At 42.1% G+C, this 17,211-nt stretch overlaps 1 protein-coding gene across 2 annotated transcripts in view; it reads left to right on the top strand.

Moving 5' to 3' along the window:
- Positions 1-17,211, top strand: part of LOC119402036 (ATP-binding cassette sub-family A member 2) — a 184,378-nt gene that overhangs the window by 120,094 nt on the left and 47,073 nt on the right. For both annotated transcript variants that reach the window (XM_049417659.1, XM_037669109.2), the window contains 4 exons: positions 3,117-3,318; positions 4,923-5,028; positions 10,367-10,478; positions 15,561-15,621. In XM_049417659.1, coding sequence (XP_049273616.1) covers positions 3,117-3,318; positions 4,923-5,028; positions 10,367-10,478; positions 15,561-15,621 — 481 coding nt within the window. The remainder of the gene's footprint in view (positions 1-3,116; positions 3,319-4,922; positions 5,029-10,366; positions 10,479-15,560; positions 15,622-17,211) is intronic.

Raw genomic sequence — 17,211 nt, 5'->3', positions numbered from 1 at the left:
TCACTGTAACTGCCGAAAAAAACCAATGGACATGCAACAACGGCTAATGCTTTTTTTTTCTTTTTTCGTAGTTGTCGTGGTCGTGCCCACTCAAGCGTGAGTTTTGCATCCATGCCTGTCGTTTGCTTTTTTCGTGCCATCTGTTTGGGAATCGGTAGAATTCCACTGCTGGAGCCAACCCCTTCGTGTTTGGATGGCCATTGTGACAATTGACGACGCAGCAGTAGTTCCCCCCTTTCTACCGGGGTGACATCGCGGAACGAGGGGCGTTTCACGTGCAGCGCGCGCTTCGCAAATGCGTGGGAGCCAAAGGGAGCGGAAGGGTCGTAGCACGCTACTAGTGTGCGCTTTTTCCGGCAGGGGAATGGCAAGCGCTGGCGTCGGCGGGCAAACTTGAGCGGGTCTTCCCTATGGTACACTTTGCCGCATGTTAGTGGTATTGTGTACACCACTCCTACGGAACACGGGATGAACTTCCTCGTGTGCTTGATCTGACACGAGGTTGTTTGTGTCTCCTCAGGTTTATTGATCAGGTTACACAGCATACTTAACTAATTCCTCGCAGAAAATACAAGTCATGCCTGATATTTATTAGCGATCTTTTTTAGACCACATCCCATCCAGCGGGCATACGAGATAAATGCAAACTTTTTTTCTGTCTTTTTGTGTCTGTTGCTGAGGGGCAGAGCACATTTGTTGGCCATACAACTCAAGATAAAGCAAATGAACATTAGATGTCTTGTCGGCTCGTTCGAAATTGGTGTAAAAAGGAAGTCTTGTCAGAAAGTCTTGTCTCAGAAAGTCTTGTCACCATGTTTCAAAGTTCAGTTTTACATGACAGCTAAGCCGACTAGAAGAGATGGAATTTCCTAGAAGCTGAGCACTATCTCCATTTGTGAAGAGCTGTTAAAGAAGTTTAAGAGAGGCAAACCCCGTCACGGGTATAAGTTTATATTATGATCGTGAATGCAATAAACTTTCAGCTGTGAGTCAGCGCTCATGTCGTCCATTCTTTGTTCCGTGTTTGTGCCGTGCTGCACGTTTACCCAAGTGTATTAGCATACAAACTCACTCAACTTGCCGTGTTAACTGTCAAATATTCATAAAAATAAGAAGTGTAGAAGCACAATAATTACAACTAGATAACGACACCAAAAATAGGTAATATACAGCAAACTAGAAAGTTTTTCAAATGTCGGTTTAATGAATATTTCAGGATAGTGAACATTTAGAAAATCCTCCTATGCTTTCTATGCGAAAATTTTTCAGTTAAAGTAATTTCTGAATAGCAAATATTTCAGTTAAACTTTTTGATCAGTGGACCCAGTCTCATTTGTGAAGTTGATTCACTGAAGTTTTGTGCTGTGCAGTGCTGGCACAGGCAGATTCAAATCCTGTAACACTAGGTGAGGCTGTAGGATACCTTTAAAAGTTACAAGACTTCGGGTCTCAGCAACAAGTTCTGCCAGAGGAAGTGCACAAAAACATACTCTCTGGACAGCATTATTACCTCTTGCACTTTTAAAGCTCCAGTGCAAATGAAAAGTACAGATTTTTGTGTGGTTTTTTTCCAATTGAGATTGGCAAAAATGCAACTGTTATACACTTCGTATATATTGATGTACCCCCGCGAGCAAAAGTATACGAACCACGGGTACACGTGCCAAAGTGCACCGATACGCTATCTGCCGGCGCGGCACCTGTTGTCGAGAGGGCCCCAAGAGCAGCAGTGCACATGCCAGCCCCCCCCCCCCCCCTTCCCGAAATTTTGGTGAAGTAGTCGTTTTTACCAAAAATAAAAACGAAAATAGGTGTTTTTCTCAAATAGCCAAAGTTTTCAGCAAGTGCCCCCCCCCCCCGAAAAAAATTCCTGGCTACGGGGGCTGACACAAGCGCATCTCAACATATTTTCTTGCTGTAATGTGGCTTTGCCTGACGTGGTGATGACGCTTGCAGACTAGATGTCAACTGGGTGTCGCTTTCTCTGCTTCATCGCATCTGCACCATTTTTTTACATAGCGGCTGCGACTGGGTTGTATCATGCATTCGGCGCGCATCGCTTTTTTAAAATTTTTTTATCGCGCTTCGATATGCCGGGCTTCGACATGCGGCAGCAAACACGGGAACCGTTTGCGATAATACAACGCCGTAGAAAGAAACAAGTCATTTTGTGATAGTCATCTAAGGGCATGAGAGAAAGCAGTGCGCCATGCGATAAATGAAAAAAGAAAGAAAGAAAGAAAGCGATGTGTGCTGGACGCCTGAGCCTGCACAGCCACAACATAATACCATTGCAGATGTGACGGAGCTGAGAAAGTGACACCCAATTGACGCTTAGTCGACGAGCACCATAACCACACCAGGCAAAGCTACTGAACAGGCCAGCATATGTGATGAGACACGCATGCACACCGCTGCTTTAGCACCTCTCTCGACAACAGGCACTGTGTTGGCAGATGGCGCGCCGATACATTTGGGCACGCGCTCCCGCAGTCCGTATACTTTTTCTCACGGGTGTACGTCACTCCATAAATTGCATTTCACACTTTTGACTCAATGTCTGTTGTGCCATATGCTGCTCTATCTTCTAGTGAATGTTCAGTTTTGTGAACTTTCAGTGAAGTGCACTATTTCCTTGCGTCTCTTGTAGATAACACAATGTGTGTTAGTCAGATAGTGTTAAGTCAGATAGTGCACAAAAATATGATTTGTTAATTTACAGCCTTTTTGTTATTTACAGCACTATTTACACGAGATCTGTATAAGTCCTACTCACAAATTAGTGGTGTTGGAGTGGTGTGTAACTTAAATTTTGCTTGCCTTTGATATATAGCAGTAGATACAGATTACAAATCTTTTCTAGGTATTGACCACTGTGTGGGCTCAAACATTTCTTGTATTAGAACAGATGTAAATTTTCTGCGAACAAAAAACATTCTATCGTGTTCTTGTTCCTATGCTGTAGCTACCCTTTTTGTGGGGAAATGACGTTGGTGGTGGTCATCATCTGCACAATATAAGTTAGAATGTAGTGATAGTTATGGTAGGAAAATGATATCCTCAAATTGAGCAGCCTGTTTACATCAGAAAACTCATCTTGCTTTTTCCCTTTACAGCAAAACCAGTTAAAGAAGGGAAAGAACGCTTCTACCCATACTGTCACTGTTCAGCAGATAAAACTGGTTATGTCTGTGAACCATATGGTTTCCAAGATCCGCCAATGTTCAGGGCTTTGACTGGTGATATCCTTCTCGACATAAGCAGCCAGAATGAGCATGAGTACTACTTGTACACAACTGATATGTACAGGCTTCGAAGGTAAGTAGATGGTCATTTAATTGGGGCAAGAGAAAGAGGGGCAAGTGATTTATTTTTTATGGGGACTTGCATTGGGCCACTCATGTCACATTTTCATTGACAGTTGCTCAGCTGGTAGTATTATTTGATACACAGAATTGCATTATCTTCTTTTGTTTCTTTTTATTGCGATTGCAACTATGTGGACAGTCCAGATGCATTTTTGCCACCGCTGTTGCCACGAGGTTCCAATGAAGTCCAAATTGATAACATCACTCCATGCGTCGTATGTTCTATGTGTGAGTGAAAGCATGTGAGGGCTACCGATAATTGTGGCTCAAGCAGAGAGGAAATGCACGAGCAGTCTCAGTCGCGCAAAAGGTGCATGGAGCATACCGAAAGGGGGGCTGCATGGCTCCAGCAGGAACTTCATACTTTGACCGGTCAGGTGTGATCGCCCGCGGTCGAGCACGCCGTGTCTTTACAGAGATCAGCAGATGGCTCATGCTTTTGTGTGTATTGTGTTCTCATTGCAAAAATTGCGTTGAAGCCATGTACTGCACAAAGGTCGCTTCATTCACTGCAGTGGCCATGTTTCCTTACGCCAGCGTTTCGTTGAGTTATGCAAGATTGCATGCTAAAGGAGTGAGCTGCTAGCCTTACTTCGTATAACATTCCAATTGGTTGCTGTCGTATTCATTGCTCACTCTTGCAGCGAAACTGACCTTTGTTATTTTTTTATATGCATTCGGAGAAATGGCGACCACATAACATGTGTTATGGCAGTCCTACATAATTTGCTCTTATAATGAGCTTTTACCATTTCAGCTAATCAAAATTTGATTGTTTTATGTTGTGTTTGTAATAGTTGCACTGTGCTTGTGTAAGTAGGAGCTTCAAAATGGAAGGCTAAGCTCCTAGCTATAAGTGAAACACCTCGATTCTTGCTGTGGTTACTTTATGTTGGCAAATGTGAATGTATCCATGCAGTGTACCGTTGCAGGTTGCAAATTCACAAATCTTGAAGCTATTTCATGTTAAATGTGTAGAATTCAAGAGGATGACCTAAAAAATGTATATATTATTATGTTTCATGAAAAATGTACACACTGGAAACTAATTTGGTCATTTCTAGTACGTTAAGCTCCTTTTAAGCGACTCTTATTTCGTATTTTTCTACTTAACCCCAAGTTTATAAAAACACGTGTTTATACTACACAAGATTCATTTAACTTTAAAAGCTTTTGCGGGCCAAAATTATTTAGGACTGCATCTGTGGTCCTGGGGGTCTTAAGCTTGAGCTTCTTTTCTGATATCATAACAGAATTTCTTAGGCATGCTACAAAATGAAAAAGGGAAGTATCATTTAAAACATTATTTAGTTTGTTATGGGTATGTCCTGTAAATCTTATTCAAGTCCGTTTTTTATTTCTGTATGCACCATGCTCCTCATTGACTAAGCTGTCTATTTAAAAATGAACAGTTTGCTGACATTTATTTGTCTCCCGTACATTCAGCATATACTTCGCTTGAGTTCAAATTTTCATAGAACATGTTTCCAAGATTCCTTCATACAAAAGGAAGTCTGTTATATTCAAAAGAAAGCTATTTTTTAACTGTTTCAGATATGGAGCATTTTCCTTTGGTCTGTCACGTGACTATGTTCCTTCGACTTTTGGAGAAGATGCACCAGCACTTTTTAGAAAAATTGCTGTCAGAGACGTTGCCAAGGTAGTGCTTTTATCAAAGTACGATGTTGGGCTAATTTATGTATTGCTGTTGACACTTGTGGCCCAAAAGGTTAGTGGACGAAATATTAAACAAACACAAACAATGCCAACTGTTCGTTTCTTCTTTCCTCCACTAACCTTGTGGAACACATACATCAGCACTGATACTTTATATTTGTTTAGTTGCTAAAATTATTGCCTACATTAAAGACTATAAGTGCTTAAGGGCTTATCTTTCAAATTAAATTTTGTCAGTCCTATTGAGGCTATAGCATTAAAACACTGCAACACAAGAGAGAACATTAGCATAGATCTATTCCATGTTTATGATTCCCTACCAGCTGGTTTTTGTAATCCATGATTACTTGGAATACGCTTAGTTTATAGGAAGTACTTGACAGTGTGAGGTAAGCTTGTTGCTTGTTACACATTTATTGCCTCCTTTTTGCCTCCTGCCTCCTGGCATTTGCCTCCTGGCAGCCATCACTTCATTATGATTGTGGTTTCAAGTATGCTATGCTTTGTGTAGCACATATTGAATAATTCTGTATGGTCAAAATAAATCAGTCCTCTGCTACGGTATTTCTCATGACTAATGTTTCGCTTTACGGTAGTAATTCCATCAGTCCATCATAACCTGTACATTTTATGTACTAGCTACTCCCACCCAAACGGCTCTTCCCATCCCTCTACAGCATGCGCCGATTACTCTGCCCCTGAGCCTTCTGCACCGAACTGCCCACACTCGCGATTAGCTTCACTCCTACATTGACAGTCTCGCTCACCTCAGCTCCATCACTCATAGTCGACCAGGTTCCACGGATGCTCTCAACTGGAAAACTAGATGGTGCAGTACCCAGAGGTGATGCTGCATTGCTCTTTAAGCTGCCAGATCCTCTACCGACGCTTCTGACCAACATGGACTTTTGTGAAGTACAAGTGGACAGTGTTTCCCTCTCTGCTGTCATCAACACTGATGCGCATGTACCTTGGATGAACGTTGACCTTCAAGAATGACTCAAAAATATTCCAGCACCTGCCACAACAGCTGTCCATATCAACAACAGCAGAACACCTTCTGTAATTAGTGTGTGTTCTGTGCATCTGTGTTACTGATTACTCTACTGTTGTTTTTTTTTACCGTCCCATCCCACTGCCCCCATAATGTCATCCTGGCCTGGACTTCTTTTCTGTGCATTCTGCCCTCATAGGCTGCTGAGCTGGTATTAGTTATCTACCTTGACCTGCTTTTTGTGGATCCGACTGCCCCCCAGTCGCCTCAGTTCCATGGATTTCATTCACTTGCCACCTGCATCTCTAAAATATGTTGACTTTGTCCTGACCAGGGCCTGACAGTTTATACTTTTTGACTCCTGTGACCGATGTTCTTTTCACACACAGTATCACAGTGCCTCATGCCATTTTATGTATTAGATAAAATTGCACCTGGATGCCAGTGGTCAGCTTTGGCTTGAAAACACAAGTGCTGCCATGAGGAATGTCTCTGGCTAAAATTAGTGCCTTTGAGGATTATTTGCTAGCATCTGTCACAATATACGACAGTTAAACTGACCCTTCAGTGCCTTCAGAGGGCCACTTGTACTAACGCCGGCCTGAAGAAAATGAGTGTGACAGAGCCATCTTCAGAGCATGCTCACAATCTTTACCTTGATGGACTCTGTCATTCAAGGATTCAAATGGTTCACATCCCTGTACTATTTGAATGAAATTATAGTATTCTTCTCTACCAGAGTGACAAAGATGGTATGAAAGAGAAGACAAGAAATGAATGGACACGGAGTGCATGGCACGCATGACACCAGATGGCAATTTGCAATTGCTATGCTTTCGCGATCGTACAAGTGCCCAAGAAATTGAACACGGTACTATGGAACATGTGGAATTTCACATGCAGCTTACATTATAAGTGGTTGTAAGGACCGAGTGGTGGTTCGTCACGTTGGCGAGTGCGTGGCTCAACGGGACGGGCGACAAGAGAATACGCACGAATGAGTTTCGATCAACATTTATAGGGACAAGGTATGCTAGGGACGATGACGAAAAACAAGCACGGAGATAAACACACATAAATTAATCTGAAAGTCTTAACCGCGGAATGTCCGTTCAAGGTAGCAAGAAAACGAAGTCTCACGACTCGTAGACGACGTTGCCTTGACGAGGGTCAGTCCACATGCGGCGACGAGTGTCGTTGAAGGCAAGCCCAGGCACGCAGGTGACACGCCCCGTGTGCTTCACAGCAGGAAGACAAGGCCTCCGTAAGGCCTCCCGTTTGATCACGGCCTTGCGCCGTCCCAGGTGGCGACGGTGTTCAGGAACTCATGACGCCTGCCCGCCGACACAGCAGGAGCCGCACCCTGTACCGGTAGCCTCAGGCAGGTAGCTCGGCTCCCCAGGTCTCACCGAGAACAGGCAGGAGGAGCTCCCCGGACAGCGCCCTGGTCCGGCACATCCTCGCTGGAGCCACCGCCAACGCCCGAACCACCAGGAAAACACTAGTCCTCGCTGAGCACGGCCACGACGAACTTCTCGGACAGCGCCCTGGTCCGGCGTGTCCTTCGGCTAGCTTCGCTCAGCCCTCTGCACGTTCCACACGCGCCTCTCTTCTTTTTCGTCTTCTTTTCTCTTGTGCCGCCGCCGCGCGTGCCACCTGTCCCTGGCTCACCTTCATGTCACCGTCGTCTTCACCCTCACAATTCCGCACAAACATCTAAATTTCTTTCAGAAATTCCCTTCATTCACTACAGTGGTATATACTGTAGTAACACAATTCCAAGAGGCCAACAACTGCATTATTGCACCTGTCATCAGGCTCATTTCAAGTTCAGAGCACAACTATTCCATCACGGTGCATGAGTGTCTAGCCATAGTGCAGATGGTCACAAAATTCTGCCCGTATTTATACGGCTAACCCTTTTCAGTCTTCAAGGGCCGTCACACGCTATTCCAGTTGTCCACATTGAAAAATTCTGCAGGACAACTTGGTCACTGGGCGTCATGCCTGCAAGAATATTCTTATTCCATCATTTACAAGTCTGGCCACCTGCAGAAAAATGCTGGATGCTTGTCTCGTTGCCCAGTCAATGAGCCTGATGCCACCGACCATGGCACTGCTAAATGCATTTTCTGTGTCTGCCATCACTAACTGCCGAGACGGGCAGTATCACAACCTGTTGCTGTGAGCACTCATCAGCCATCTGCAGTCATAACCAACTGATGCTTCGGTTTGCCAATTTGTCCTCCAGGGTGGCATTCTATACTGCCATAACTTCAATCCTGATAAGCCTGATCTTCTTTTCATCATTCCCAGACACACCTATATCAGACTGTCCTTGTGAGCTTCATGATGCGTCCACTGCAAGGCACCTAGGTGTATCATGTATGTACGGCCGCATCCACCATCGCTTTTGTTGGACGATCTCACTTGCTAAGTCCAATGCTACGTTTCTGCCTGCGATCCATGTCAGCATTGAGAAACACTTCAGATGCTCCCTGCCAGTCACCTCTGGCCCATAAACATTCCTGTACAACCATTCTTTCGTTTCTGACTTGATCTCCTTGGCCCCTTCCCAACGTCATCCCATAAGAAAAAATGGGCAACCACTGCGACTGATTGTGCCACCTGATACACCATCACTTGGGCTCTCCTGACTAGTTGTGCCACTGAATCATGGACTTTCTTTTGAATGACATTATCTTCATGGTGCTCTGCGACAGCTGCTGACTAAGCATGGACGTTAATTTTTGTCCAAAGTTATCGCCGACATTCGGTGTTCTTGCTCCACTCAGTGCTAAGTGACCACTCCATGTATGTTTCAAAAGACCACCATGGCTGGTGCCCTCATTTATGCCACATTTTCCTACAATTCTCACGACACCACTGCTGAATTTTCACCATTTTATCTATTGTGTGGTTGTGAACCACTCCTGCCTGACACTTCTCTTCCTCTGGTGGCCACCTCAACAAGCGAGTAGCATGCAATGCCACCGCCCTGGCTGACCATCTGCACGAAGTTGCCCATACTTGGCTGACAACCTGCAAACCACCCAGTGGCATCACCACAATGTCTGCCACTGTGACGCACAGTTCTCACCTGGTGTGCTCATGTTACTGTGGTCACGTTCTGATTATGTGAGATTCTTGGAAAAGCTTTTCTCCTAATGCACAGGGCCCTACCATGTGCTACGCCAAGTACTGCCTGCAATGTTAGAGATTGCTCTGGTCACTTCTACCTTACACTCTATCCTGGTATCCAGTGACATTGTGCACATCAGTAAACTTGGGGCCTACTACACTGTTTTGGACCTTTGCCTGAACTGCTCCGAATAGTGCGTCTGCCTCCAGGGTAGTGCTAATGACCAGTCCCAGTGATGACGAAGAGGCCAGTTTTGAAAAATAGATGCTGTCAAATTGAAGCTGTCATGGGCTGTTATTGTCTGGCCAAGTTTGTATATATCTGCTTGTAAATATACTTGCATATAGCCTCTTGTCTTAGTCTGTCCACATAATATTTATTTTTATCAGTTTAAAAGGAAACAGTGTTTACTCTGTGATGTACAATTTTTTGTGCAGTTTCACCTGATCGGAGCATGTACACGTTTCCGAAGCCACATTCTATTTTATTCAAGCTAAGGGGGTATTTGAAGACAGCAGTAAAAAAAGACGTTATACAAATTTTATTGCGATTAAATGTAGTCTTGACTGAAACATTGCATGGTATTTGAACAACAGCTGAAAAGACTAGACCAAGAAAGGGAAGACACATACGACACTGTACTTGCAACTGGGTTTATTGAAAGAAAGATTTTGCATTTTTAAGCCAGATAACAAGCATATGCGCATGCTCATTGCCAAAAACAACACTGGTAAGTACACTCAAACCTCGATATAACAAACACGGATATAACGAATTATCGGTTATAACGAAATAAATGAAGAATAGTCTTGTCATAGATAGTGTTACAAATAAACGTTTATAACGAATTTTTGGATATAACAAAGTTATTTTCACGGCAGATGTGACTTTGTTATAATGAGGTTTGACTGTACATAAAAGCATAAAACCTTGTCTCATACACGCAAGTGCGAGAAATGCCGCCGTTATCCCTGATTAAGCAGGGCTATCTTTTATAGACAAGGCTACAGAATGCTGACTAACACAATTGATTCCTTTTCTTGAAATGTGAAAGGCTTCTGTCACTTGTGTAGTACACTTCTCCATTGAAGTGAAAGTCTAGCAAGAGCATGAAGATTGTTAGACAAAAGCGTGGAGGTGTATTTTAATTGCTTTAAGAATTTATGTATGGTTCTTTTGTATCAGGTGTGGTACAACAATAAAGGATACCATGCAATGCCCACTTATATAAATAGCATCAATAACGCCATTCTGAGGGCTAACCTTCCACCTGAAAATGGACACCCATCTACTTATGGTAAGTCTAGAAAGGTTCATCGTGAAACGTTTTGTATTTCTTGATCATGAAGAAAAAAAAAAGAATGAGAAGTTTTTTATTGGTAAAGTAACTTGGACTGACTAAGCATACGTAAGCATACTTCTGGACTTTGATATCATGGCTTCTGTTGGCCATGCTGTTAACCTGTGAAGCATTGTGCAAATGGTTGCAGCACAATAAGCAGATGTGGTGCAAAGCTGGAGGGGCCCCTACATCTGTGTTTGCCCCTTATTAAGCAGGAGAACTTACGTATCCTAGTGCTTTCATGCTGCTTTTTAACCACAATATCTACCCTGGTTTTAGACTCAGCTTATCAGTTTTATAGCCATGAAATGTTGCAAGCTTCATTAAGCATTTTGATAATGTCGAAAGTTCTTTATTGTTTTGCATGCCTTGTCATATAATAGAACCATTAAACCAAGGATTTACTTCTTTTCTGGCTGCATTCTTTGATCTTGCCTCTAGTTTTTCAGATGACGAGGAGTAAATGCACCGTTTCGAATAAAAATTTGCTCACTTGTTGCTAAAATAAAGAGAAAAAAGAAAGCCACTCTTTCTTCATCTTAGTTGTGTAAAATGTGCCAGTGTGGCCAATCTGCTGCTGTTTCTTTTTTACTTTTGGAAGCAGCCATGAGGAGGCAGGAGACATTTTGAAAGGAACCACCCAGGTGGAGAGAGCAACCCCACTTTTTTGTTTTGTTTGAATTATGTCTCCGCTTTTGAATTTCCCCTTTCTTTTTGTAAGCAGTAACATACCAAGAAGAGAATGGTAATGCTTTACACATGGTACAAGTTGTTTTCTTGTTTTGAACAAATGGATTAAATGCATTTAAGTGATTCTTATACTGATTATAGTTAGCTACTTTGTGGTTGACCCTTCTATGTTAGATATAAATGTGTGATCTACAGGGTCGACCACATCTAAGGTGAACCCCTCATTAGCATTCAAGCCGATAAAACTAGAATGTTTATTGTACTTCTGAAGGAAAATGTCCATTATATGATGTCTAAACATGATGTCTATAAACTAGGGGTGTGCGAATATTCGAAATTTCGAATATTTTTCGACTAGTGTTTGCTATCGATTCGATTCGCACTGGAATTTTACTATTCGAACTATTCGAACTTCCCAAAACAAGTACAGTCAAAGTCCGATGAAAGTGACCCCTTCAGATTTTCAATATGCTTCACCTATTACACTCTGTATTGCGGCAAAGCTGCCTTTCAAGCTTCGTATAAGTAGCAACTTTGCCAGGAACAGTCAACGTCCGCTTAGTCAACGTCCAATTGGAAGCGGTCCCTAGATTTTAAGTATGCTTCACCTCATTACACTCCTCGTATTGCGGCAAAGCTGCCTTTCAAGCTCCGTTACGGTCGAACTTTGCCATGAGACAACGTCCGAGTGGAAGTGGTCCCTAGATATTCAATATGCTTCACCTCATCACACCCCTGTATTGCGGCAAAGCTGCCTTTCAAGCTCCGTTACAGTCGAACTTTGCCAAGACAGTCAACGTCCAATTGAAAGTGGTCCCTAGATTTTCAGTATGCTTCACCTCATTACACTCTCGTATTGCGGCAAAGCTGCCTTTCAAGCTCCGTTACGGTCGAACTTTGCCAAGACACAGTCAACGTCCGATTGGAAGGGGTCCCCAGAGTTTCAATATGCTTCACCTCATCACACCCCCGTATTGCGGCAAAGCTGCCTTTCAAGCTCCGCTACGGTCGCAAATGTATTAACTAAAAAAAAAAACGCTGGTTCCAACATGGAGATGAAAGATGTGGTGGAGGTGGGGGCTCAATTAATGCTGTTTTGGACCTGAAATTTGGGCAGGAAGTCCGAAAAATCGGAAGCCGAAGCTTTTTACCGTCCAAAATTTCAGATGTTCTTATATATCGACGTCTACGAGGCAGATTTGGAACTCCGGACTTGAAGGGAGCACACCCTTGTCCGCCGCATCAGTTAGGCTTCCACAGAAGTTGAAAGAGGAGGAGAGGCTGAGGAAATGGCATCTTTGCCTATCACATGTAAAGTGTTGTCGGCAACACTTTGGTTGCACCAAATCACGCACATAAATAGAATTCGGCATCTACATTGCCTCATTCTTGATAAGACAACTATGAAACACCACCCCGCCAGTGCTTCATCAACCTAGTGAAAAGAAACACTTTCATGTTGCTATCTCATAAGAATATGCTTAGGAATCCTCTCTAACTTTTTTTTCTGCAATTTCGCTTCGAAGTATTCGAACAATATTCTAGAAATATTCGAGAAATATTCGAAAAATATTCGATTCGATTCACACTCACACCTCAATATTCGAATTCGCTTCGCACCCAAAATTTTGCTATTCGCACAGCTCTACTATAAACACAATAATAATTTTCCGGATTATGTATGAAATATCAGCTTTTATGAAATCTTGAGTACTAATGAGGGGTTAACCTTAGATGTGGACGACCCTGTATATCGTGTATGTTTTTGTGTATATTTCTATGTATATTTATGTGACCATGGAAAAATGGTACTTGTAAAGTCACTGTGTTACTGACAGTAATTCTCTACTAAATGTATGAAAATGCACACGACTTACAATAATGATATAGAAACTTTTAGCATGGGACTGGATATATGAGGTTTTTACAAACTATGAGTGTATCTCTGGTTAACTTTATTAAATTATTCCTCCATACCAGACTTTTACATAATTGATTACATGTGGTCAATTATGTTTTTTGGTATTTTTTTAATTGATTGATTACTTTTGTACTGAGTAACAGTCACTGTAATTCAACTAATTTATTAACTACATGTAACTGTTGCATTATTCGCAAGACAAGCTTGTAACAGGAGGTGCCGCTTTTAGCATTTGTATTTGGCACGAACAACAGTAGCATGCCCACAGCCGTGGAACACAGCAGCCTGATGGATGTGCATGTTGTGACTGGCGAACCTGAGCACGCTGTACTTAGTTCTTCATCTTAAGGGCAGGTCACATGACTTGTATTGTTTGCGCTGCATTTGGCATATCGCTATGGTTTCACTTTTCTATTTTCATTCAGTATCTCTAAATCTTTGTTAAAAAAATTTGCCATCCATGTCCTGATGTTTGTGACATTAGTGAAAGTTCATTGTTTCATGGAAGCAATGCACAGAGACTACATAAATGCAACCCCTGATGCTACGTGGACATGCCTACATTTTTTAAGAGAAACCATTACAGGGTGCTATGTAACTGCAACTGCACTTTTGTCTCTTTTACAACAACCTCATGCATATTGTTTAGGTTTATTCATGCCTTATAGACCTACCCTTACGAAAATGTATTTAGACAGTCAATATACTGTCTAAAAATGGGTTTAGACAGTCTATAGACTGTCTAAACACATTTTTTTAAGGGTATGCCACAGTTTTGAGACTCTGCTCTTGGGCATGAGATCCCTTGTATGAGAATAAGCACTGCCAAACTGCAGGATTTTTTAAAGTGTGAGGTGTTCCATTTAAAGCAAGATGATGTCATAAATGACCCTTCTCTTCTGGTGTGATAGATAAAGAAATGCTTGTCACATAAAATTGGATGGAAAGCAACATAAAAGTAATTGATTACATTTTAGTAATTCACCAATTACTTTCGTCAGGCAGTAATTGGTAGCTGTAATCAGTTACATTTTTCGCTGAAGTTATTGTAATTGTAGTTGGTTACTTTTTTTTCTGTAAGATCTACAAGTCTGCTCCATACACAAAGCATGTGTACAGAAACATAATTCCCTTATACATCAAGTTTCACTGCACGGCACCATTTGTGAAACCTCTTGTTCTCATGTATGCACTAAAAAGTGCTGATATTCTGTAAAACAGCTGTTTTTTATTGTAAAGTAACTGCTAACAGTGCTAGCTTGCGTAAGCATGTGGGAATCACGTCCACCCAGTAGTATATCTGCAAAAGTCCAGTTTTTGAGTCATTTATTCCCAGAGTTGAAAGGACCCCTGACATTAAACTTTCAAACTCAAAATATTTGTGTTGTTCCATTCTCCTGCATACATAGGTGCTTCTAAGCACATATTAGTGGGAAATGTAGCCTTGAGCATACTTTAATGCAGTTTTAAAGTATTCACGAGTGCCCATCTCACTTGGAAGCACCTCACAACATTGGCATCAATATGACACATTTAAAGGCTGTGCTCTCTCCCTGTTATGTTTCACCCATTCCAAGAGTATTGTCAACATCACAGACAGACAAAATTTTGAAGCATTTGCACCACCACCTAGACTGGTGCACAACAGTGGCTATCGTCCCTTGCTCTGTTGTTAGGCTGCTCCCTAGGTGCTTCTGGTTGCTTAAACCAGCGATGCTTAAGTAGTGTAGCAAGGAATTTCTGAGGGGGCACACTTTCGATGGGGAATAGGGTGCTGGGAAGGTGGGTGTGCCCCATGTCGTTTTATTTATTGTAGGTGTCATATAGAAGACAGAAATTTTGGCAGGAGAACATGCCTGGTGTGTTACACCTTGGCTAATACCGCACTGCCCATGTCATCGCTTCATTTCTTCCCATGCACAGGGCTCTTATTCAAAAAGCATGCTCTCGACGTCTATGAAGCTCTAGCACACGTGATCTTATGGTGCTCCACCGCTGTGGGTGCTCGTGCCTTATAATTTTGGTTGGGCATTTAGAAGTGATGCCAAAATTCATCATGATTAATGACACTAGCATTAATTATATGTTATGTTAGAGAATTTACTACTAAATTTTATGATTATCAGACACAGACCTACTCATTAAGGCGTAAGAGTCAGACATGAAAATTTGGCTGTCAGGGGTCCTTCAAGAACTTGTTGTTGGGCGAGTTGGTGAGTACTTAACATCGTGGTTTAGCGCTAAAGAAAGACAGACACAAGTGAGAGACAGGACAGACACTTCCTGTCCTGCGCCTGTCCTGTCTCTCACTTGTGTCTGTCTTTCTTTAGCGCTAAACCACGATGTTAGGTCCTTCAAGAGTTTGACATTTTTCTGATTAATGGATCAAGCAATTTACCGAATTCTCATTCTTTCTTTCTGTGTAGGAATTACTGTGGTTAATCATCCCATGACGGACACATCGTTCCTGCTGTCAAAGGACCAAATGTAACTCTCTTCTATTGCTTCCATTTTGTTAGATTGAAATTTATGCTGAAATTGAAAAGTATTTAAGAAAAGTAATCCTAGTATTTCTTTTGAAACCCTGCTTTCTCTTAAGAGCACACCATTTTAAACAGACCAGTGCGCACAGTCAGAAGTGATATTTAAGTGCAGTGTAATATTACTGTTGCTGTTGTTTTAGCAACATTGTTCTGACCAAATTAAAAAGCAAGAACTGGATGTATTTGCAAGCTGCTCAAACAAAAAGAGCTGCAAATGTTTGTATATTTGTTATTGCTGTTTTTAATGTTCAATTTCTATGTTTGGAACCTTGGAGTCATGTGCAAATCCCACATTTTCTTGTATTCACATCCCATTGCTATGGGACAGCAAAGACGTTGGACTAACAACTGACAATTTAATAAAGAGTACGGTGCAAGGAAGATAAGCAGAAAAAGGGAATGAAGTTCATTGCGCATACATATCACCATATGGCCTGATGCAAGTAGGCCACCTCCTTGTCTATAATTCCAACTGAAGGAGCACTAATGCAGTTATCTCACTCTCCACTTATGCAGTAGGCTTCATGCAACAACCTACTTTTTAATTTTTAAAATGGCCGAGAACACGTGTAGCATTAAATAGTAGGCTGCTCTGGCACCTATGACAATAATCTGCCAGGTGCTCCAGACCCACAGTTGCCTTTGCATTGCAGCAGTGCTCTCTCAGCCTATCATTCACACTTTTACGCATTTAATGTGTGTAGCTTTTATCACATGAAAGTGGGACCTTGCAAACCACATCATCCCTGCACGCTACAAAGTGCGTTGTGTGCTTCTCAATGCAAGTGCCTTTCTTGTGAGCGTAGTTCACAGTTGTGCACATGCATACCAGGTTGTCCAGTGTGGTTGCTATGCACCTCGCAGTCGCCACCTTTAGGCGGCACGATTTCTCATGCACATAAAGCAAAAGCACAGGCCACGGCTGAGGCCAACCTAAGTCTCTATGCCCCTTCTTCTGGCACTTGTTATCTTCTTGATGAAGCTTTCAAAAACAGCCAAACCCTTTTCCAGTGGGTAGCCAGCCTTCTTAGTGTCCTCCTGGCCAGTGACACTCAAAGCTACCTTGTGCTAGCATGATTTTCTGAGAGCTACCCGGAAGCCATTCATGCAGTGTCTTTTTTTGGTCACATTTTGAATGGGCTAAATCATATCCGAGAAAATCCTTTTTTTTTTAGAATGTGGCTGTTACATTCAGCATACATGCTGAGATTCCAAAAAGAAGGAGTGTTAAAAATGCAGAAAAATGTAGAATGTTAAAAAGTGTAGGAACAGAATGTTACAGTGTAAAATAAATTAATATTATTTAAAACAATGCTCTAAATGAATTAATATAACCCACGAGCTTGGTATGTGTCATGAAGATACTGTGGGTTGAGCTCCTATCAATGGTAGCATCTTTCTTTGTCTTTCATTTTGTCTTCCCAAGAATATATAAATCACTAAGTTAATCCCCATCTATCATTAATGTGATAGTTCATTTAAAAGAAACAGTTCATTTCCCCAATGCTTTCCTTCGCTTTACTGTCGTTTACTT

The sequence above is a fragment of the Rhipicephalus sanguineus genome, chromosome 1 (genome assembly GCF_013339695.2).
Source record: "Rhipicephalus sanguineus isolate Rsan-2018 chromosome 1, BIME_Rsan_1.4, whole genome shotgun sequence".
NCBI classification, from domain to species: Eukaryota; Metazoa; Arthropoda; class Arachnida; order Ixodida; family Ixodidae; genus Rhipicephalus; species Rhipicephalus sanguineus.
Note: the sequence above shows the minus strand (reverse complement) of the source record. Positions and strands in the feature narration are given on the sequence as shown.